At 48.1% G+C, this 23,965-nt stretch overlaps 1 protein-coding gene across 1 annotated transcript in view; it reads right to left on the bottom strand.

Moving 5' to 3' along the window:
• Positions 1 to 23,965, bottom strand: part of RHPN2 (rhophilin Rho GTPase binding protein 2) — a 79,942-nt gene that overhangs the window by 37,440 nt on the left and 18,537 nt on the right. Inside the window, exons 2-4 of the mRNA XM_003937316.4 lie at positions 23,755 to 23,870; positions 3,303 to 3,431; positions 1,129 to 1,204 (exon numbers count right to left, since the gene is read on the bottom strand). Of these exons, the coding sequence (XP_003937365.1) occupies positions 1,129 to 1,204; positions 3,303 to 3,431; positions 23,755 to 23,870 (321 nt within the window). The remainder of the gene's footprint in view (positions 1 to 1,128; positions 1,205 to 3,302; positions 3,432 to 23,754; positions 23,871 to 23,965) is intronic.

Here is a 23,965-nt window from a genome sequence, read left to right as displayed (position 1 = left end):
AGGCGTCCCCAAACTACGGCCGCGGGCTGCATGCGGCCCCCTGAGGCCATTTATCCGACCCCCCGCCGCAGTTCAGGAAGGGGCACCTCTTTCATTGGTGGTCAGTGAGAGGAGCACAGTATGTGGCAGCCCTCCAACGGTCTGAGGGACAGTGAACTGGCCCCCTGTGTAAAAAGTTTGGGGACGCCTGTTCCATATGCTTGGTAGAGACGGGGGTTTTACCATGTTGGCCAGGCTAGTCTCAAACTCCTGGGCTCAAGTGATCCGCCTGCCTCAGCCTCCCAAAGTGCTGGGATTACAGGTGTGAGCCACTGTGCCTGGCCTTCAGCCATTACTTTCAATGGCAAAAACCACAATGACCTTTGAACCAACCTATCAGACACAAGAATGCATAGACGGACAGCTATGTGAGGAAGCAATGACAGCAGTACGTTCTCAGAAGAATCTGCGTAGTGAGTACGCAGGGGTTCGCTATAAAATTCTTAACATTTTTTTGAGAAGTTTGGAAATTTTCATAATAAAATGTTAGAGAAAAAAACTCCAGCTATTCTTCCCAAAACATAACCTAAATAGGTTACACGATGTAAGAAAAAAAAAAGATACTATCCATAAACGAGGATATAAGTTTTAAATTTCAAAGCGTATCTGTGATGGATCCTCTCTGACTTGGCCTCCTGGAGAAGGCCAGCCTGGGATTCCAACCTGCCTTGCCCAAGACCCAGGAGGAGCTTCAGAAGCCATCAAAGGCGACAACAAAAATATGGAAGGAATAGATGTACAAATCGTCCACGTCGCTGGCTGAGAAGGGGCTCAGGGTCACTCTGTAGGCATCAACTGATTCTACCTGTTAAGCCTAAGGCCATTCATTGCAAGGGATACATATTTTCTCTATTTCCATTTTTTTCTTTCTTTTCTTTTCTTTTCTTTTTTTTTTTTTTGAAGACAGGGTCTCACTCTGTTGCCCAGGCTGGAGTACAGTGGCATGATCACAACTCACTGCAGCCTCCAACTCTTGGGCTCAAGCGATCCTCTCGCCTCAGCCTCCCAAGTAACTGGGACTACGGGCATGCACCACCGCCAATGGCCTATTTCCATTTTAAACACTGAGTTTGATGCTTTGAGATTTACCTTGAGGACGACTGAAAAGTCGACGTCTTTCGTTTCCTTCAGGCCAAGAGGAATCAGGGGAATCGTAAATGCCTCCCTGTGAGGAACACAACAGGTATATACGAACACCCCCAATCGGAACCCTGTGCACCCCACAGCCTTGCCCCACCAGCAGCCCAGCTAAGGCGCACACCCTCTCCTCACCCCGTCAAGTACTCACCTAGCCCACAGGCTCATTTTGCATAAGGACGATTCTGGTCACACCCCACCCTCTGCTCTAAAACTGACCCCAGCTCCCTAAGACATCTGGACCACGCCACCTAACACATCAGGTCCCTGGCGTCTTGACACTGATTTATCTTCCAGTCTCAACGCCTCGATGCTTCCCTTTTTTTTGAGACAGAGTCTTGCTCTGTCGCCCAGGCTGGAGTGCAATGGCGCAATTCGGCTCACTGCAACCTCCACCTCCCTGCTTCAAGCAATTCTCCTGCCCCAGCCCTTTGAGTAGCTGGGATTACAGGTATGCGACACTACACCCGACTAATTTTTGTATATATATATTTTTTAGTAGAGATGAGATTTTGCCATGTTGGCCAGGCTGGTCTCAAACTTCTGATCTCAAGTGATCTGCCCACCTTGGCCTCCCAACGTGCTGGGATAACAGGTAGGAGCCAGCGTGCCCGGCCCGGTCTCGATGCTTCTTTCAGCAGTTGTGTTTGAGAGTCTGTCGTGTGCCAGTGTCTGTGCCTGGGTCACTTGCTGCTCCCACCTGGGCACACCACCCTGCTGCCCTGGGCCTCCTTTGTCAGCTCCTCGCCCCCTCCTCCTCTGCTCCCCTCAGCGGGCACCACGGCTGTGGCAGCTCTTCAACACCCCCACATTCACAACTCAAGGTTCGTAGGCACCTCTTCTTTGGGGTGTGTCTAGGTGTCCCACCACCAGCACAGGCGATGCCATCAGGGCAGGAGCCCCATCTGACACCTAAGTGCACCTGCCCTCCAGCCCAGGGTCAGACACCATCCACCCCCTCTCCCCGAGCCGACCACCTCACTCAGTAACTCTGGCTGCCCGCCCGGGGAGTGCTCCCTCTGCCTACATTCCCAGGGGCTGGGCCAGCAGGAAGTGAACGGAGCTCAGGCTGTGTTTTGCAAACAGGGATTTGCCTCCCTGACCTGTAACAGGAGACCTCCTTGGGCCTCTCAGCCCTGCCCCACAAGAAGACCAGGAAGGCTGGGCAGGGCAAGGGAACAATGTGGCTGTAAGCTGAACCAGGCTCTGTGGCATAGCTGTGCTATAGGCAGGTGAGACCCATCCCGGGGTTACGGAAAGCTGGATCCTGCTGCAGGCTCCTCCGAGCCACGCAGGGCGGGAAGCAAGGTTTGCTTTTGCAACTGTCCAGGCAACGAGAAGAGGAGGAGCGAGTGTCCTGAGTCCCAGCTCCAGGACACTCTAGCCCCAATGTGGCACTGACAGCACCCTCTGGATGACCCTGGGCCTCCCAGAGTTTTCCCATCTGCACCATAAGGTCCTTTCTTTCCTGCCTACTTCCTAGAAGAGTGTAAAGATCAACTGTGCTAAGAAAGAAACAATCTGCTTAGAAAACAGAATAGTGCAGGCTGGGCGTGGAGGCTCACACCTGTAATCCCATCACTTTGGGAGGCTGAGGCGGGAGAATCGCTTGAAGTTGCAGTGAGGCAGAGTCTTGCTCTGTTGGCTTAGCTGTTGTGCAGTGGCATGATCTTGGCTCACTGCAACCTCTACGTCCCAGGTTCAAGCAATTCTCCTGCCTCAGCCTCTGAGAAGCTGGGATTACAGGCATGTGCCACCAAACCCGGCTAATTTTTGTATTTTTAGTAGACAGGATTTCACCATGTTGGCCAGGCTGGTTTCAAACCTTGATCTCAGGTGATCCACCCGCCTCAGCCTCCCAAAGTGCTGGGATTACAAGCATGAGCCACCGTGCCTGGCCTCACAGATGCCTTTTTGCCCAACACTGCAGGTATTTCCGAACAAACGGGCTCCTCCCCTCCAGTCTAGCACCTTGCTCAACCCCAAATCTGATGGTTCTCTCAATTCCCAAAGTGGGGGCTGCCACTCCCCTGTCTAGAACCCCATCTGGCCTCTTTATGCAGACCCTGAAGGCAGGCAGGCTCTCCGGCTCAGAGGCTTCTGGAAGGTGCGCTGCTCCCACTTACTCTGTGTTCTGATAGACCCCCAATGAGATGTTCAGCCCCTCCAGCTCTTCCTTGAGGATCTGCAGGTCTGAGTTGACAAAGCTCAGCTCCAGCCGCGCTTGCTCCCGCACCTTCGGGTTTGTGGCCACTCTATTCAAAGAGAAGAGGGAGAGAAGTGCCCTCAGCCAGGTATCCCTGCTTCTGGATGAACAGACCCAATCCCCAGTCCCTGCAGGGAGGATCAGGGCACAGCTTGCAGAGGAGTGCTAGGAGTGCCGGGTAAGGTATCTCAGAGACACAGGGCACCTGCCCACCTTGCAGCACATCTGCCAGCACATGGAGTTGGGGACACAGGCAATGACACTGTGAGCTGCAGACATGAACTTTATGACATCCTCCAAAAACTCAGCCTTCAGAAAGCAAAACTGCTCCCGGCCATGCCCTAAAAGGCTGTAAGCTATCCCCTTGAAAAGAAACAAATGATTCCCTCCAGTAGGAGAAATTAAAATAAATAAACAAATAAAAAATTTGTTTTTAAAAAAAGAAAGAAATAGCCGGGCGCGGTGGCTCAAGCCTGTAATCCCAGCACTTTGGGAGGCTGAGGCGGGTGGATCACGAGGTCAGGAGATCGAGACCATCCTGGTCGACACGGTGAAACCCCGTCTCTACTAAAAATACAAAAAATTAGCTGGGCATGGTGGCGCGTGCCTCTAATCTCAGCTACTCAGGAGGCTGAGACAGGAGAATTGCCTGAACCCAGGAGGTGGAGGTTGCAGTGAGCTAAGATCACGCCATGGCACTCCAGCCTGGGTAACAAGAGCGAAACTCCGTCTCAAGAAAGAAATGGATGATTAGCTGGGCATGGTGGCACATGCCGATAGTCCCACTACTCAGGAGGTTCGCTGGAGGCCAGGAAATGGACAGAGCAGTGAGCTATGATCATGCCACCGTACTCCAGCCTGGGTGACAGAGCAAGACACTGTTTCTAATAACCACAATAAAATAAGATGAAATAAAATATAAAAATATAGGCCGGGCGCGGTGGCTCACACCTGTAATCCCAGCACTTTGGGAGGCCCAGGTGGGCAGATCACAAGGGTCAGAATATCAAGACTATCCTGGCCAACATGGTGAAACCCCGTCTCTACTAAAAATACAAAAATTAGCTGGGCATGGTGGCCCGTGTCTGTAATCCCAGCTACTCAGGAGGCTGAGGAAGGAGAATTGCTTGAACCCAGGAGGCGGAGATCACAGTGAGCCGAGATCGGGCCACTGCCCTCCAGCCTGGCAACAGAGCGAGACTCCATCTAACACTAAGACACACACACACACACACACACACACACACACACACACAAAATAAATGAATCAGAAAACAGAGGAAGTGGCAATGCTTCCCAATTCATTCTGAGACTAGTATTAGCAACCCAAATCTAGCAACAGATAAATAGGATTATGCTCCGTAACCAAGTGGGATTTATACCAGGAATGTAAGGTTGGTTTAACATCTGAAAATCAATTAATATACCATATTAACAGAATAAAGGACAAAAAAGTCCATGGAGACTTCAACAGATATTTTTTAAAGTATGTGATAAAATCCATCACAGATTCGTAATAAAAATTCTCAGCAATGTAGAAATAAAAGAGAATTTATGAAATCTGATAAAAGACACCTACGAAAACCCACAGCTAACATCACACTTCATGGTGAATGACTGCTTTCCTCTTCTCACCAGGAACAAGGCAAAGATGCCCACTTTCGCTACTTCTAATCAATAATGAGGCAAATAAAGAAATTAAAGGCATCCAGATTACAAAGAAAGAAAGAAAACTATATTCACAGATGGCATTATCTTATATATAGAAAATCCTAAGGCATCCTTAAAACAATATTAGTACCGATAAATTTAGCAAGGTCACAGGGAACAATCAATACACAAAAATCGAATCTTTCTTATTTTATTTTCTAGACAGGGTCTGCTCTGTCACCGAGGCTGGAGTGCAGTATCACCATTATGGACTACTACAGCCCCAAACTCCCAGGCTGAAGCCATCCTCCAGCCTCAGCCTCCCAAGGAGCTGAGACTACCCCTTATTAGTCTGTGCATGCCACCACACCCAGTTTTTTTTTTTTTTTTTTTTGTAGAGATGAAGTCGCACCATGCTGCCCAGGCTGGTCTGGAAATCCTGGGCTCCAGCAATCTTTCTGCCTCAGCCTCCCAAAATGCTGGGATTATAGGCATGAGCCACCGTGCCTGGCCAATTCTATTTCTATATACTAGCAATGAACCATCTTGAAGTTGAGAAAAACACTTCATTCACAATAGCATCAAAAAGAATAAAATAGGAATCAACACAAGAATCACAAGACACATAAATTGAAAGCTACAAGAACAATGCTGAGATATATTAAAAGAAAAGCTATTTCATGTTTACGGATGGGAAGGCTCATTATTGTCAAGACACCAAGCCTCCTTAGTTGGTACATTCATTCTATGCAGCCTCAATCAAAATTCCACTAACCTTTTTAATAGACAAGCTGATCCTACCATTTATACAGAAATACAAAAAAAAAACCGCCGGGCGCGGTGGCTCAAGCCTGTAATCCCAGCACTTTGGGAGGCCGAGGCGGGTGGATCACGAGGTCGAGAGATCGAGACCATCCTGGTCAACATGGTGAAACCCCGTCTCTACTAAAAATACAAAAAATTAGCTGGGCATGGTGGCGCGTGCCTGTAATCCCAGCTACTCAGGAGGCTGAGGCAGGAGAATTGCCTGAACCCAGGAGGCGGAGGTTGCGGTGAGCCGAGATCGCGCCATTGCACTCCAGCCTGGGTAACAAGAGCGGAACTCCGTCTCAAAAAAAAAAAAAAAAAAAAAAAAAAAAAAACCTACAACAGGCAAAACAATTTCGAAAGATAAAAACAGAGTGGGAAGACATGTTATTTGATTTTAAAACTTGCTAAGAAGCTGAACCGGGCGTGGAAGATCACGTCTGTAATCCTAGCACTTTGGGAGGCTGAGGCGGGTGGATCACCTGAGGTCAGGAGTTCGAGAACAGCCTGGCCAACATGGTAAAACCCCATCTCTAATAAAAATACAAAAAAAAACTAGCCAGGCATGGTGGTGGATGCCTGCAATCCCAGTACTTGGGAGCCTGAGGCAGGAGAATCCCTTGAACCAGGAGGCAGTGGGGCGGGGGGTGTCAGCTGGACACGGTGGCACGTGCCTGTAATTCCAGCTACTCAGGAGGCTGAGGCAGGAGAATTGCCTGAACCCAGGAGGCGGAGGTTGCGGTGAGCCGAGATCACGCCATTGCACTCCAGCCTGGGTAACAAGAGCGAAACTCCGTCTCAAAAAAAAAAGAAGACAAAAGAAAATGAAAATGAAAAGACAAGCCACAGACTGGGAAAAATACTTTCAAAGTATATATCTAATAAAGAATCTGTATCCTGGCTAGATGTGGTGGTTCATAACACTTTGAGAGGCTGAGGAGTGTGGGTCACTATTTAAGCCAGGAGTTCGAGTCTGGCCTGATAAACATGGTGAAACCCCATCACTACTACAAATACAAAAATTAGCTGGGGCTGGTGGTGCACACCTGTAGTCCCAGCCACTTGGGAGGCTAAGGCAAGAAAATCGATCGCTTGACCCCACGAGGTGGAGGTTGCAGTGAGCTTAGCATACACCACTGTACTCCAGCCTGGGCAACAGAGTGAGATTTGCTCTAAAAAAAAAAAAAAAAAAAAAAAAGTTTTGAAGTAGAGCTTTTGAAACTTACTCAAAGACCTTACAGGCGCTCCCTCACGTTAAAGATTAGGAATCACCACTAAAATAACAGAACCAGTAACAACCACGTCCTAAATGAGGCCTGTGCTGAGCCTGTGTCAGTGAACCTTAGACTAGAGAAATCATACTCATGTCACGGATGAGGAAGCCCGAGGTTCATTAGCCAACAGCTCCAGCCAGCCAGAGAGACTGAGTATCTGACCTCTGTCCCTTTCTCTGCTGATGAAAACCCAGCCACCTGTCACCTGACTGTTTTGCTCACCACCTGGCCACCCTTCCCGCCAAGAGCAAACGCCAATGCCTTTCATTCACCCACAGTCGGCTCTCTCCTGAGGTTCTTCTCCCCGACCTCGCCACATGTGGCAGCACTCACCCTCTTGTGGCCCTGGAAGCCTGCACACGTGCACATTTGGATTCCCCCAGACAATAAGATATTGGAATTTCAGCTTGGTGAATTTCATCAATTTAGAGATTTGTGTGTGTGTGTGTGTGTGTGTGTGTGTGTGTGTGTGTGGCTATGACACCAGTGAGAAATGCATTTTAGGCCAGGCACAGTGGCTCATATCTGTAATCCCAGCACTTGGGGAGGCTGAGCCAGGCAGATCACTTGAGGCCAAGAATTCAACATCAACCTCAGCAACATGGTAAAACCCTATTTTTTTTTTCTTTATTTAAAAAAAAATTTTTTTTAATAAGAAAAAGAATAAAGAAGAGGAAGAAAGAGAAAGAGGAAGAGGGAGAGAGGATGGGGGTATTGCTTTATTGCCCAGGGTAAAATGCAATCTAAATATGGGTATGCCTATAATTGTCCTTAATAATGGAGATATAAAAGAAAATGAGGGAAGAGAATAACAAACGAGGAGCCAACCAACATTTCGTTTAAACTTCTAAGTTGATATGATGTGGTACTGATCTACGTATTCCTATATTGGGTGCGTATATATTTAGGATTTTTAGCTCTGCTTGTTGTTGCATTGATCCTTTTATCATTATATAATGTCCTTCTTTGCTTCTTTTGATCTTTGTTGCTTAATTGTAACTTCTGCTTTTTATTTATTTATTTTAGCTCTCTGTTTGGTTGGTAAATCCTTCTCCATCCCTTGTTTTGAGTCTTTGTGTATCCTTGAACGTGAGATGGGTCTGGATGCAGCATACTGATGGGTTTTAGTTTTTTATTCAAATTGCCTGTCTGTCTTTGGATTGGGGGGTTTAGTCGATTTAAATTTAGAATTAATAATAATATATGTGAGTTTAATACTGCCACTTAATATTAGCTGGCTATTTTGCCCATTAGTAGATGTAAATTCATTATATTGATGCTCTTTTTGGTATTTTTTTTTAGAAAGGCTGATACTGTTTGTTCCTTTCTATGTGTAGTGGTTCTTTCAGAAGCTCTTGTAAAGCAGGCCTGGTGGTGATGAAATCTCTGAGTGCTTGCTTATTCACAAAAAACTTTATTTTTCCTTCACTTGTGAAGCTTAGTTTGGCTGGATGTGAAATTCTGGGTTGAAAGTTCTTTTCTTTAAGGATATTGAATATTGGTCCCCACTCTCTTCTGGCTTGTAGGGTTTCTGCTGAGAGATCTGCTGTAAGTCTGATAGGCTTCCCTTTGTGAGTAACCTGACCTTTCTCTCTGGCTGCCCTTAGTATTTTCTCCTTCATTTCAACCCTGGTGAATCTGACGATTATGTGCCTTGGAGTTGCTCTTCTTGAGGAATATCTCTGTGGTGTTCTCTGTATTACCTGGAGTTGAATATTATCCTGCCCTACTAGGTTGGGAAATTTTTCCTGAATAATGTCCTGAAGCATATTTTCCAGCTTGGATTCATTCTCTTCGTCACATTCAGGTACACCTATCAAGCGTAGATTAGGTCTTTTCACATAGTCCCATATTTCTTGGAGACTTTGCTCGTTCCTTTTTATCCTTTTTTCTCTAATCTTGTCTTCGTGTTTTATTTCATTGAGTTGGTCTTCGACCTCTGATATCCTTTCTTCTGCTTTACCAATTCGGCTGTTAAAACTCGTGCATACTTCACGAAGTTCTCGTATTGTGTTTTTCAGCTCCGTCAATTCACTTTATTACTCTCTAAATCGTGTATTCTTGTTAACATTTCGTCAAATCTTTTTTCAAAGTTCTTAGTTTCTTTAGATTGTGTTAGAACAAGCTCTTTTAATTCACAGAAGTTTCTCATTATCCACATTTTGAAGCCTGCTTCTGTAATTGGAACACACTCGTTCTCCATTAAGCCTTGTTTCGTTGCTGATGAGGAACTGTGATCCCCCGCTGAGGGAGAGGCATTCTGATCTTGGGTATTCTCAGCCTTTTTTGGCTGTTTTCTTCCCTTCGTTATAAATTTATCCATCTGTGGTCTTTGTATTTACCATCTTTGTAATTGGTTTTCTGAGTGGACGTCCAACTTATTGATTCTCAGCGCCGAAATCTGAGCAACCCACTGTGCCGACTAAATCAGCGGCGTTAAGATTGATGGTGCTTTTCTGATTCTGCACCAAGAACCGACGCTCCAAGGCGCCGGCAAAACCGCCTCGCCAGTCACAAGAGTCACGCTGGCGACCCGTGGAGCTCCTCCGCTGGGAATCTTCTGGTGCGTGAGCAACAAGAATTCATGTGAAGGTGTGGCGCCCTCTCGTTCTTTGCGCTTTCACTGGGAGCTACAATCCCGAGCTGGTAGTGATCAGCCATCTTGGATCTCTCTCCCGGTAAAACCCTATTTCTACTAAAAAGACAAAAATTAGTCAGGCATGGTGGCATAAAAATTAGTCGGGCATGCCCGGCTAATTTAGTCACAGCTACTGAGGAGGCTGAGACAGGAGAACTGCTCGAACCCGGGAGGCAGAGGTTGCAGTGTGCTGAGATTGTACCACTGAACTCCAACCTGGGCAATAGAACGAGACTCCATCTCAAAAAAACAAAAACAAACAAACAAACAAAACACATTTTATATCACAACTCAGTACATGCATGCACACACACACAGAGATACACGCCCCTTTTGTGAGACACAAAAGTCTCAAAAAAGTCATAGATGTGATCCACTCCAACATATTCTATTCTACTCTAATAACTTCTTTTTTAAAAAACAATCATGTCTGCAAACTTCTAATTCTCTGATTATCAGACACTAACTGGGTATGCAACAATTCAATTAGATCTGACCCCCACTCCTGGGGTGAGCACATATGCCAGAGTAGAGGCTGGGTCCCACAAGGCTGCCCCCCATTTTAGGGACCACACATCCCGGGAAGGGGGAATATCTGCGCTTCTGACCGATGAGCTGTCAATCAAGGGTTCCCACGGCTGCTTCTCAGGTTTGGTAATTCACCTGAATGACTCCCAGTACTCAGGAAAGCACCTGATGCACTAGTACTGGCTTATGTTCAAGTATTCAATCCAGGAACAGCCAATTGAAGAGGTGCACAGGGCAGGTTATGGCGGGAGAGGGTCAGCACTTCCATGCACACTCAGGGTACCTCAATGTGTGCTCCCTGAACCTCATCGTTTAGGGTTCATTTTTGGGGGGGACAGGGTCTCGTTTTGTCACCTTGGCTGGAGTGCAGAGGCATGATCACAGCTCACTGCAGCCTTGACCTCCAGGGCTCAAGTGATCTCCCACCTCAGCCTCCCAAGTAGCTGGGACTACAAGCACGCACCACCACATCTGGCTAATTTTTTTTTATTTTTTGCCCAGACGAGATTCTACCATGTTGCCCAGGCTGGTCTCAAACCCCTGGGCTCAAGCAATCTGCCCGCCTCAGCCTCCCAAGTGGTAGGATTACAGGTGTGAGCCACCGCACCCCGCCTTATTTCATTCTTTGTAGAGATGGTGTCTTGCTATGTTGTCCAGGCTGGCCTCCAACTCCTGGGCTCAAGTGATCCTCCCTTATCCTCCTGGGTAGCTGGAACTACAGATATGCACCATTGTGCCTGGCTAATGTAGAGGGTTTTGGTTTTTGTGTTTGAGACAGTGCCTCACTCTGTCCCCAGGGCTGGAATGCAATGGCATGATCTCAGCTCACTGCAACCTCCGCCTCCCGGATTCAAGTGATTCTCCTGTCTCAGTCTCCCGAGTAGCTGGGATTACAGGCGCCTGCCACCATGCCCAGCTAATTTTTGTATTTTTAGTAGAGACGAAGTTTCACCATGTTGGCCAGGCTGGTCTCGAACTCCTCACCTCAGGTGATCCACCCACCTCGGCCTCCCAAATTGCTGGGATTACAGGTGTGAGTCACCACACCTGCCTAATGTAGGGTTTTCTATGGAGGCTTCATTAGGCATAGAAGATTATTAAATCATTGGTCACGGGTGACTGAGCTCAATCTCCAGCCTCTCTCCCCTCTCCACAGGTGGAGTGGGGAGGAGCTGAAAGTTCTAGCCCTCTCACCATGGCTTGGGCTTTCTGGGGATCAGCATCCATTCTAAAGCCTCCCACCAAGAGTGATCTCATTAGCATATAAAAGATATATGATAGTTTTATCACTCAGGAACTCTGTGCCAGGAACACAGGAACAGGACAAAGACCAAATATTTATCTTTTATTATGCCACAGCAACGAACTGAACTGATGTCATTACACACCACAGGTCACAATCTGCAGCTTGTAAAACCAATGCTACAAAGGGGTTATTGTGAAAACGACTGATTCTGTAGCTGATAATGTCCACAGGGATTAGGGTGGGGGGAAATTCTCCCATCCTTAAGTATCAGGAATGGCTTCATTTTTTTTTTTTTTTTTTTACAGATGGGCTTCCTTTTGGCTAGTGAATATAAAATGTGTTCCAGGTATATTCCCTTCCTCCTGTTGCCTGCCAGGAAGCTCAGAGACAAACCATGGCTCACATTTCACAAGGTATACAGGACTTTGTGGCCCTAGCCTAGCCTTATCTCCAGCTAAATCTCTCCTTTATTCTTCCCTCTCCTACGTTCAAATCTTCATTCACTCCTGATTTAATTTAACATGTTGTATGAATGCGCTAAGGGACCCTCAAATCCACTTTGGAATGCGAGAAGATGAACAATTATAATTTCTGGAGAGCAAGCCTTCTTTTTCTTGGTATTTTTTCCTGAAACCGGACATAGCCGTTTCCATATCATCAGGGTGCTGAACAAATTTCAGTTCATGGAAGAACAAATGACAGAGTGAGGACTACTCTCTCTAGGCAGCAAGGAAGCTGATTGGTTCTCAGCACCATAGTAGGTCCAACTTAAATATAAAAACTGAGTCCGGGCGCGGTGGCTCACATTGATAATCCCAATGCTCTGGAAGGCCAAGGCAGGGGGAACACCTGAGGTCAGCAGTTCAAGACCAGCCTGGCCAACATGGTGAAACGCCATCTCAACTAAAAATACAAAAATTAGCTGGGTGTGGCGGCACACACCTGTAAGTCACAGCCACTCGGGAGGCTGAGACAGGAGAACTGCTTGAACCTGAGAGGCAGAGGTTGCAGTCAACAGAGATCATGCCACTGCACTCTAGCCTGGGCAACAGAGCAAGACTCCATCTCAAAAAAATAAAAAAAGGCTGGAGGCAGTGACTCACACCTGTAATCCCAGCGCTTTGGGAGGCCGAGGCAGGCGGATCACCTGAGGTCAGGAGTTCAAGACCAGCCTGACCGACATGGAGAAACACCGTCTCTATTAAAAATGCAAAATTAGCCGGGCATGGTGGCACATGCCTGCAATCCCAGCTACTCAGGAGGCTGAGGTGGAATCGCTTGAACCCAGGAGGCACAAGTTGTGGTGAGCCAAGATCTTGCCACCACACTCCAGCCTGGGCAACAAGAGCGAATATTCATCTCAAAAAAAAAAAAAAAAAAAGAAAGAAAGAAAGAAAATGTCAATCACTCTGAAAACGGTTGGCAGCCAGGTGAGGTCTCGGGTTGGTTTCTGTAATGCTAACCTTTGGCGCAACCATGATTCAGAAATCAACCCTGGATTCTGAGCTTCGTTTCTAGCACAGGTGTTGGAGGCATTTGAACCAGAGCAACTCCATTTTGAGTGAGGGCTAGGAAAACGAGGCCGGGACCTGCTGGGCTGCATTCTCAGAAAATTAGACGTCCCGAGCCTCAAGATGTTTACAGCAAAGGGAACAAATTAATCATGTTGACTACAACAGACCCACATGGGAGTGTCAAGATATCCCGTTATGTGGACAGCAAAAGCATTCCTAATTTTGCTTTAAATAATATCAATTCTTGTAAAATACAGTAATTTTTAAAACTCAATTCTTTTTTTTTTTTTTTTTTTTTTTTGAGACAGAGTCTTACTCTGTCGCCCAGGCTGCAGTGCAGTGGTGTATCTTGGCTCACCGCAATCTCTGTCCGCCTCCCAGGTTCAAGTGATTCTTCTGCCTCAGCCCCTCGAGTGGCTGGGACTACAGGCACATGCCACCATGCCTGGCTAATTTTGTATTTTTAGTAGAGATGGGGTTTCACCATATTGGCCAGGCTGGTCTCGAACTCCTGACCTCATGATCTGCCCACCTCGGCCTCCCAAAGTGCTGGGATTACAGGTGCGAGCCACTGCACCTGGCTTACTTTTTCGTATTTTTACTAGAGATGGGGATTTTGCCATGTCTGTCAGGCTGGTCTCAAACTCCTGGCCTCAGGTGATCTGCCCACATTGGCCTCCCAAAGTTCTGGGATTACAGGCATGAGCAACTGCACCCAGCTGTCCCAACCATTTCTTTCTTTCTTTTTTTTTTTTTTTTTTTTTTTTTTGAGACAAGAGTTTTGCTCTTGTTACCCAGGCTGGAGTGCAATGGCGTGATCTCGGCTCACCGCAACCTCCATCTCCTGGGTTCAGGCAATTCTCCTCCCTCAGCCTCCTGAGTAGCTGGGATTACAGGCACGCGCCACCATGCCCAGCTAATTTTTTGTATTTTTAGTAGAGACGGGGTTTCACCATGTTGACCAGGATGGTCTCGATCTCTTGACCTCGTGATCTACCCGCCTTGGCCTCCCAAAGTTCTGGGATTACAGGCTTGAGCCACCGCGCCCGGCCTGTCCCAACCATTTCTAAGCCCAGGCCGGGGCGATGGACAAAAATAGAGACAGCCCAAATTAGGGATTGTAGCCAGAGCCTCGGTCATCAATACTGACGCTCTGTACCCAGGCTGCCCTTCTGAAGAGAAACAAATGGCTCCTATGGGCTTTTTTTCAGAAGAGCACAGCCTTTTTCTGCTTCTGCCCCTATAGTCTAATAAATGGTGTTACAGCCAAAAAAGAACTTCAGGCGAACTGAGAGTGGGCAGACGATGTGTCAGCCCTTTCCTGCCCACAGTCCTTCTGCACAGGTTCTCTGCAGTTTCCCTGTGGCCTGGACCACCAAGAGAGGGCCTCCTCCCTGGGGTTTTTCATGATGAACATGCACATAGTATTAAGAGTCAAAAGTATCTCGCGCGGTGGCTCACGCTTGTAATCCCAGCACTTTGGGAAGCCGAGGTGGGTGGATCACAGGTCAAGAGATCGAAACCATCCTGAGCAACATGATGAAACCCCATTTCAATTAAATACAAAAATTAGCTGGGCGGGTGGCGTGCACCTGTAAGTCCCAGCTACTTGGGAGGCAGGAGAATCGCTTGAACCCCGGAGGCAGAGGTTGCAGTGAGTAAGACTGCGCCACTGCACTCCAGTCTGGTGACAGGGTAAGACTCCATATTGGAGAAAAAAAAAAAAAAAGTCCAGAATGAGAAGGCTGGACATGTGGCACACACCTGGAGTCCTAGCACTCCGGGAGGCCAAGATGGAAGGAATGCTTGAGACCAGGAGTTCAGGAACAACCTGACCAACATAGCAAGACTCTTGTCTCTTAAAAAAAAAAAAAAAAAAAAAAAGTGGGGGTCGGGGGGATGCTGGGCGCAGTGGCTCACTCCTGTAATCCCAGCACTTTGGGAGGCTGAGGCAGGCAGATCACTTGAGCTCAGGAGTTCGAGACCAGCCTGGGCAAAATGAGGAAACCCCACTTCTACCAAAAGTTAGCCAGGCATGGTGGCAGGCACCTGTGGTCCCAGCTACTCGGACACTGAGGTGGGAAAATCGCTTGAATCCAGGAGGCAGAGGTTGAAGTGAGCCAAGATTGCGCCACTGCACTCCAGCCTGGGTAACAGAGTGAGACCTCATCTCAAAAAAGAATGAGAAGGTGTTCTGCTTACTCTCTCTGAGTGACCAAACCACCAAGTGTGAACAGGGGAAGAAGGCCACACTCAACTATTTCCTATAAAAACTGATGACATCCATATAAACTTTTTCTCAATTTGGAGCCTCTGAGAACTTTTCCACCAAACAAAGCCCCTATGTGACAATAACTTCTCTGCCCCAAGTCCCAAATTTCCTTAACATCCCAGTATTTTGTCTTACAGATACATGTGAGGTTGGCATGGTGGCTCCCAACACTTTGGGAGGCTGAGGCAGGAGGATCACTTGAGGCCAAGAGTCCGAGACCAGCCTGGGCAATGGTCTCAAACTCCTGACCTCAGGTGACTCGCCCACTTTGGCCTCCCAAAGTGCTGGAATTACAGACATGAGCCACTGTGCCTGGCCTGAAAAGTTTTTGTTGTTGTTTTTTTTTCAATACATGTGGCTGGGCATGAGTGGCTCAGGCCTGTAATCCTAGTACTTTGGGAGACCAAGGTGGGTGAATCACGAGGTCAGGCATTCGAGACCAGCCTGACCAATATGGTGAAATCCCATCTCTACTAAAAATACAAAAATTATCCGGGCATGGTGGCGTGCGCCTGTAGTCCCAGCTACTCAGGAGGCTGAGGCAGAAGAATTGCTTGAACGCAGGAGGTGGAGGTTGCAGTGAGCCGAGATCGTACCACTGCACTCCAGCTTGGGCAACAAAGCAAAACTCCATCTCAAAAAAAAAAAAAAATGTATATTTTGCATTCTGTCCCTGTTTGTTTTGGTGGAATTATTTTCCCCAAGTCTTTTAATAAAATCGTCCTTCCAGGAATAAGCACCAAGCCGACACAGTGACTTGCCGCAGCTTCAGTGACCTTATTAGAGCAGCTTAGCGTTAGTCTCTCTGATCCCAAATCCCACTCTGCCAGGGATTCGAGAGGCTGGAGTGAGGACTGTCCCATCCCCTGCTGAGGTGGCTGATCAGGCAGACCCGCAGGACATCTGCTCCCTGCCTGTCTCTCGGTGGAGGAAGGCGGGACTTGGAGTTGGTCAGCCCCAAAGGCTATGGAGTGCTCACAAATCCCACCACAAACACACACCAGCCCTCCCACAACTGACAGTATGAGCTGTTATTAACCTCAAGTCACTCTCATGACAGCCAAGGCCACCCCAGGTTACTCCTGACCTAGAATTTCATCACCCCTAGGTCCAGGGGTCACAAGTAAACTGGAGGCCTGAGAGACTTGTTCACTGGGCTCTCAGGGTGTTATTATCCCCGCCGCCCCCTGCTTAAAAGAGTCCCCAAAATAGTGGCTCATGCCTGTAATCCCAGCACCTTGGGAGGCTGAGGCAGGCAGATTACTTGAGATCAGGAGTTCGAGACCAGCCTGGTCAACACGGCGAAACCTCATCTCTACTAAAAATACAAAAATTAGTAGGGCATGGTGGCAGATGCCTGTAATCCTAGCTACTCAGGAGGCTGAAGCAGGAGAATTGCTTGAACCCGGAGGCAGAGGCTACAGTGTGCCGAGATCGTGCCATTGCACTCCAGCCTAGGCAACAGAGCAAGAATCTGTATCAGGGCAGTGGGGATCAACAATCAATCAGAAGATTAAACAAAAATCCCCAAATCCCTAACTTCTCCTGGAAAAAAAATTAGAAGATGCAGCAACTCTGGCCCTAACCTCCCTGAGGCAAACTGCAGTTGCCCCATCCAGAGAGGGCATATGCTGTGGACTTCACCACAGTCCCCACCACTCCCTATTGTCTCACAGCAGAGAATCCAGCCCCATTCACTCCTTTCAAGTCTACCTGATCCCTGTAAGCCTAGGAGCAAGACACTTTTGATCTAGTCCAACAATTCTCAGCACAACAGTGGAACCTGAAGTCCAGAGAGGTTAAACAACCAGCTCTTGTTCAAAGAACTAGTTAGCTAAAACCAGTTAAAACTAGGCAACCTGCTTTAAATTTCACAAAGATTGCCTCAATTTCAGAGAAACTTTGTCACGTTTCTAACCTAGTTTTTCTCAAGGGAGGGAAGACAGCTGGGAGAAGACAGAATATTGTCTCTGCTGGGCCTAAATGAAAAAGTACAGCCAGGCACGGTGGCTCATGCCTGTAATTTCAGCACTGTGGAAGGCCGATGCAGGTAGATCACCTGAGGTCAGGAGTTCAAGACCAGCCTGGTCAACATAGTGAAATCCCATCTTACTAAAAGTACAAAATTTAGCCGGGCATGGTGGCACATGCCTATGATCTGAGCCACTCGGGAGGCTAAGGCACGAGATTTGCTTGAACCCAGGAGGTGGAGGTTGCCAATGAGCTGAGATCACGCCACTGCACTCCAGCCTGGGCGACAGAATAAGACTCCATCTCAAAAAGAAAAAAAAAAAAGAAAAAAACTGAAAATACATTTGAAGTATTTGGTATCGTCCTAAGCAAACTCCAGGAAGCTCATGGACTCCTGGCTCAAATAAGACTTTGAAGGGTCACAAAGTCTGGCTTTTCAAGTGCCTGCCCAGCCATGATACCCTTCAACAGCCCTCAGGTAAGGGCTTAGCACCCCCATTCCATTCCTGCATTTCTGGGGACATCTCCAAACATCCCCCATCCCTATTCCAACGGTTCCACTTTCCTTGGGGGCTGCAGTGGGAAACCTGAGAACCAGAAGACAGAAGGAAAGCAGGGCCCATTTTACAACTGAAACCACCCATGGCCTGCAGGGACAGCCACGTAATCGGTCGCCCAGGGACACCACGGGGCCAGAGCAGCACTTGGCAAAACGCCCCATTTGTTTTCGGGAATCCGTTGGTGCTTACTGAGTCAGATTAATAAATACCTCCAGGGTTTCCTCTGACAACATTCTCCAGCAAGGGGCACTTTGAACCTTTGGGCCACTGTGAGAATCATTAACAACCCCCACCCCCACCCCTGCCAACCCAAGCAACTGCCAGTGTGACAATGAGCTTGAGCCAGGCTTGGGCCTCAGAAGGGGTGACTGCTGGTGTCGTTAAGAGAATAAGACACACAAAACTGTCCTAGTTCCTGCCTGAGAAACTGCAAGTTCCCTGCTCCCAGGGGCCTCTCCAATCACCCTCTCTCTGTCTCTAGGGCTGGCCACCCTGCGCCAAACTCTATCACATTCAGAGTTCATTGTTCCCTAGAAAACATCACTTCTTGAGGTGATTCAATTTGTTTACTTGTCTGTGAAGGTCTCCTCCCATCCCCCAACAAGGGATATCCCAAAAGAGGGCCTCGTTTGAACTGCATGCACCTCAACTCTGCCTGCCATTGAAGAGGTGCTCAATAGCCAGGCACAGGGACTCATGCCTGAAATCCCAGTACTTTGGGAGGCTGAGGCAAGAGGATCACTTGAAGCCAGGAGTTTGAGACCAGCCTGGGCAACATAGTAAAACTCTGTCTCTATAAAAATTTTTTAAAAATTCAATTGCCGGTGGCCGGGCACGGTGGCTCACGCCTGTAATCCCAGCACTTTGGGAGGCCGAGGCGGGTGGATCACGAGGTCAAGAGATCGAGACCATCCTGGTCAACATGGTGAAACACCGTCTTGACTAAAAATACAAAAAATCAGCTGGGCATGGTGGCGCGTGCCTGTAATCCCAGCTACTCAGGAGGCTGAGGCAGGAGAATTGCCTGAACCCAGGAGGCGGAGGTTGCAGTGAGCCAAGATCGCACCATTGCACTCCAGCCTGGGTAACAAGAGCGAAACTCGGTCTCAAAACAAACAAACAAAAAAAATCAATTGCCAGGCGTGGTGGCTCACGCCTGTAATCCAAGCACTTTGGAGGCCAAGGCGGGTGGATCACCTGAGGTCGGGAGTTCAAGACCAGCCTGACCAACAATGGTGAAACCCTGTCTTTATTTAAAAAAAAAAAAAAAAAAAAAAAAAATTCAATTAGTCAGGTGTGGTAGTACACACCTGTAGTCCCAACTACTCGGGAGGCTGAGGAAGAAGAAATCGCTTGAACCTGGGAGATGGAGGTTGTGGTAAGTCAAGATTACACCACTGCACTTCAGCCTGGGTGGCAGAGCCAGACTCTGTCTCAAAAAAAAAAAAAAAAAAAAAATTAGCCGGGTGTGGTGGTGACCTATGAAGGCACTACTGCCCTCTAGCCTAGGTGACAGAGTGAGATTCTTTCTCAAGTCTCAAAAAACGAACAAAAAAAGGAGGCCAGGTATGCTGGCTCAAACCTGTAATCCTGAGGCTGAGGCAGGAATATTGCTTGAACCCAAGAGACCAGCCTGGGCAACATAGTGAGATCCCTGTCTCTTTTTAAAAAATAAAATAAAACAGGCTGCGAGGGCCGGGCGCAGTGGTTCAAGCCTGTAATCCCAGCACTTTGGGAGGCCAAGGCAGGTGGATCACAAGGTCAAGAGATCGAGACCATCCTGGTCAACATGGTGAAACACCGTCTCGACTAAAAATACAAAAAATTAGCTGGGCATGGTGGCGCGTGCCTGTAATCCCAGCTACTCAGGAGGCTGAGGCAGGAGAATTGCCTGAACCCAGGAGGCAGAGGTTGCGGTAAGCCGAGATGGCGCCATTGCACTCCAGCCTGGGAAACAAGAGCGAAACTCCATCTCAAAAAAAAACCAAAAAACAAAAAAAAACAGGCTGGGTGTAGTGGTTCACTCCTATAATCTCAACATCTTAGGTGGGTGGATCACCTGAGGTCAGGAGTTTGAGACCAGCATGGCCAACATGGTGAAACCCAGCTCTACAAAAAATGTAAAAATTAGCCAGGGGACAGGGAGCAGGGTGGTGCGCTCCTGCAATCCAGTTACTTGGGAGGCTGAGGCCCAAGAATCGCTTGAACCCGGAAGGTGGAGGTTGCAGTGAACAGAGAGCATGCCACTGCACTCCAACCTGGGTAACAGAGCAAGCCTGGGCAAGAGAGCAAGACTCCATCTCAAAAACTAAATGAATGAATGAAAATAAATGAAGGTGAGGCATAGTGGCTCATGCCTGTAATCCCAGCACTTTGGGAGGCCGAGGTGAGTGGATTACCTGAGGTCAGGAGTTCAAGACCAGTCTGACCAACATGGAGAAACCCCATCTCTACTAAAAATACAAAATTAAGCCGGGCGCGGTGGCTCAAGCCTGTAATCCCAGCACTTTGGGAGGCCGAGGCGGGTGGATCACGAGGTCGAGAGATCGAGACCATCCTCGTCAACATGGTGAAACCCCGTCTCTACTAAAAATACAAAAAATTAGCTGGGCATGGTGGCTCATGCCTGTAATCCCAGCTACTCAGGAGGCTGAGGTAGGAGAATTGCCTGAACCCAGGAGGCGGAGGTTGCGGTGAGCCGAGATCGTGCCATTGCACTCCAGCCTGGGTAACAAGAGCGAAACTCCGTCTCAAAAAAAAAAAAAAAAAAAAATACAAAATTAGCTTGTCATGGTGATGCATGCCTGTAATCCCAGCTACTCAGGAGACTGAGACAGAAGAATCACTTGAACCCAGGAGGCGGAGGTTGCAGTGAGCCAACATCATGCCCCCCCACTCCAGCCTGGGCAACAAGCGAGACCTTGTCTCAAAACTAAACTAAACTGGGCCGGGCGCGGTGGCTTAAGCCTGTAATCCCAGCACTTTGGGAGGCCAAGGCGGGTGGATCATGAGGTCAAGAGATCGAGACCATCCTGGTCAACATGGTGAAACCCCGTCTCTACTAAAAATACAAAAAACAAAAAACAAAAAACAAAAAACAAACAAACAAACAAAAAACTAAACTAAACTAAACTAAACTAAACCAAACCAAGCCTGACACAGCAGTAGCACTGCTTTTCCTGATGGAGTGGGTGGTTCAACAGAGTTGCTTATATAATTCTTCTGGACCTCTGATGTATTCAACAATAATAAATAAAAATAACTCATGCACTTAGAAGCACATTCAAACACTGACAGGACTAAAATGGAAAGTGAGTCACCTCTACCCCCATCCTCAGTCTTGCCCCAAAGGGCCAAATCTGCTAACAGCTTCTACCTTCGTCCTTTTGTGTGTATACAAAAGCGTATGTACAGGCCGGGCGCGGTGGCTCATGCCTATAATCCCAGCACTTTGGGAGGCCGAGGCGGGTGGATCACGAGGTCAAGAGATCGAGACCATCCTGGTCAACATGGTGAAACCCCATCTCTACTAAAAATACAAAAATTAGCTGGTCATGGTGGCACACGCCCGTAGTCCCAGCTACTCAGGAGGCTGAGGCAAGAGAATTTCTTGAACCCAGGAGGCGGAGGTTGCGGTGAGCCAAGATCGCACCATTGCACTCCAGCCTTAGTAACAAGAGCAAAATTCCGTCTCAAAAAAAAAAAAAAGCATATGTACAACATCCTCTTTTTTTCTTTTGAGACAGAGTCTCACTCTGTCACCCAGGCTGGAGTGCAGTGGCGCAGCCTCGGCTCACTGCAATTTCTACCTCCCAGGTTCAAACAATTCTCATGCTTCAGCCTCCTGAGGAGTTGGGACTATAGGCATGCGCCACTATACCCAGCTAATGTTTGTATTTTTAGTAGAGATGGGGTTTCACCACATTGGCCAGGCTGGTCTCGAACTCCTGGCCTCAAAGGATCCACTGGCCTCGGCTTCCTAATGTGCTGTGGTTATAGGCATGAGCCACCATGCCTGCCTGTATATGTACAACATCCATTAAACACACATACATGCACTCAGGGTGTGCTGCTCTGAACTTTTCTTTTTACCTCTTAATATCTCAGAGGTGTTGCCTAAGGAGCAAACGCAGACCCATTCAGAAATGAACTGTCCCCAAGGTCATGACCAGAATCCCTCCTCCTGCTTGACTGAGTGCTCAAGGAAGCAGCCCACGGGGAGGAGGTGACCCTGCCATTCACTCGAGTCTGTGACCAGACGCTGGGAGCCTCAGAGCCTTGTGGCTCTTTTACAGACATTCAGTGTATCTGTTTTTCCAAACAACCCCTCAGGAAGGCTCCAGGTTTCCTAAGGCCTTCACCGATGAAGCTAACCCACTGGGAATACCCATGATCAGTATCCTCACAGACATTTTGGCACCCTCGTCCCTGGAATCCCTGAAAGTCCCAGGAAGCTCCAAGGGACTTGCAGTTTTAAGCAGGTAAGCCAGGCCCTTCTCTGCTGGAGTTCAGGTTCTGGGTCCCCAAAAGCACTCCATGTCTCTTCCTGAGGCCCCAGGAGGCATCTTTTCCACTCACCTGGGCAGCAGCATGGTGCCCACCTCAACTACATATTGTAAAAGGTGGCATGGGGCCGGACGTGGGGGCTCATGCCTGTAATTCCAGCACTTTGGGAGGCGGATAGATCACTGAGGCCAGGAGTTTGAGACCAGCCTGGCCAATATGGTGAAACGTCATCTCTACTGAAAAGAAAAAATTAGCCAGGCATGGTGGTACACACCTGTGGTCCCAGCTGCTTGAGAAGCTGAGGCAGGAGAATCACTTGAACGCAGGAGGCAGAGGTTGCAGTGAACCAAGATCAAGCCACTGCACTCCAGTCTGGGCGACGGAGCAAGACTATCTCAAATCAAACAAACAAAAAAGGTGGCAGAGGGCTAAAAAGAGTCACCAGCAGAACTCTGAAGGAAGAAGAAACTCTACACTGTTTGTAAACAGAATGAAGCTGGCACACTGTCTTTTGTTGCATTTTGTTGCCTGGAAAGGGTTTATACGGGTCTAGACACAAGTAAGGCTTCTCTGAGTTCTATGCTGGATAAGTAACTGTTCTAGCACCAGAGCATACTAATGAGTGCCCTAGAGCATGGGGCTATGCTGAGCCCTCTCATTAGCAAGGTAGACACTGGCAATAGAAATGTCCCACCTTGGCTGGGCGCGGTGGCTCAAGCCTGTAATCCCAGCACTTTGGGAGGCCGAGGCAGGTGGATCACGAGGTCAAGAGATCGAGACCATCCTGGTCAACATGGTGAAACCCTGTCTCTACTAAAAATACAAAAAATTAGCTGGGCATCGTTGTGCGTGCCTGTAATCCCAGCTACTCAGGAGGCTGAGGCAGGAGACTTGCCTGAACCCAGGAGGCGGAGGTTGCGGTGAGCCGAGATCGCGCCATTGCACTCCAGCCTGGGTAACAAGAGCGAAACTCCGTCTCAAAAAAAAAAAAAAAGAAATGTCCCGCCTTTCTCTTTCCTGCCTTTCCTTCCTTTAGATATTCAATAAACATTTACCAAGCAGATTCTATGCCAGGCATAGTGTCAGGCAGTGGAGAAAACAGACAAGTCCCAGATAAAGCCAGGAAACAAACTTCAAGACAATAATTGGGCTTCCCACCAAGATGGCTGGCTGAATTGAGGCCAAACGCCACACTGCCCACATCCATCTGACACCCACCCAATCCCCAAACACACAAACAGGCAAAGTATCTGTTTCCAACATAACTGAGCTCCAGGCAAGAAAGGATGACTGCAGATGCCAGAAATGAGGAGGAAATCCAAAGCTGAAACCAAGAGCCAGGCCTGGGAGTTCAGGGAACGGATGGTTAGGACTCAGGAGAGGCAGGGAAGCCAGAAGGCACCTACTTCAGAAGGTTTTCCGCTCCTGTCCTCATCCGCACGGCTTTCAGGATCTGCTGATTCAAAGCAGCTCTTTGGTTCTGCAATTTACTCCGGCCAGTTTGTGCAAGGGGATTACAGCCCTGAGGAAAAATAAGAGATACCCCTTCAGAGGTCCGCCACTTTAAAAATGATGACAGTGTTTAACATAACGGAAAATGTTTAACTTTAAAAACAA

This window comes from Saimiri boliviensis, chromosome 14, assembly GCF_048565385.1.
Source record: "Saimiri boliviensis isolate mSaiBol1 chromosome 14, mSaiBol1.pri, whole genome shotgun sequence".
Lineage (NCBI taxonomy): Eukaryota > Metazoa > Chordata > Mammalia > Primates > Cebidae > Saimiri > Saimiri boliviensis.
This window is presented reverse-complemented; position numbering and strand designations above follow the sequence as displayed.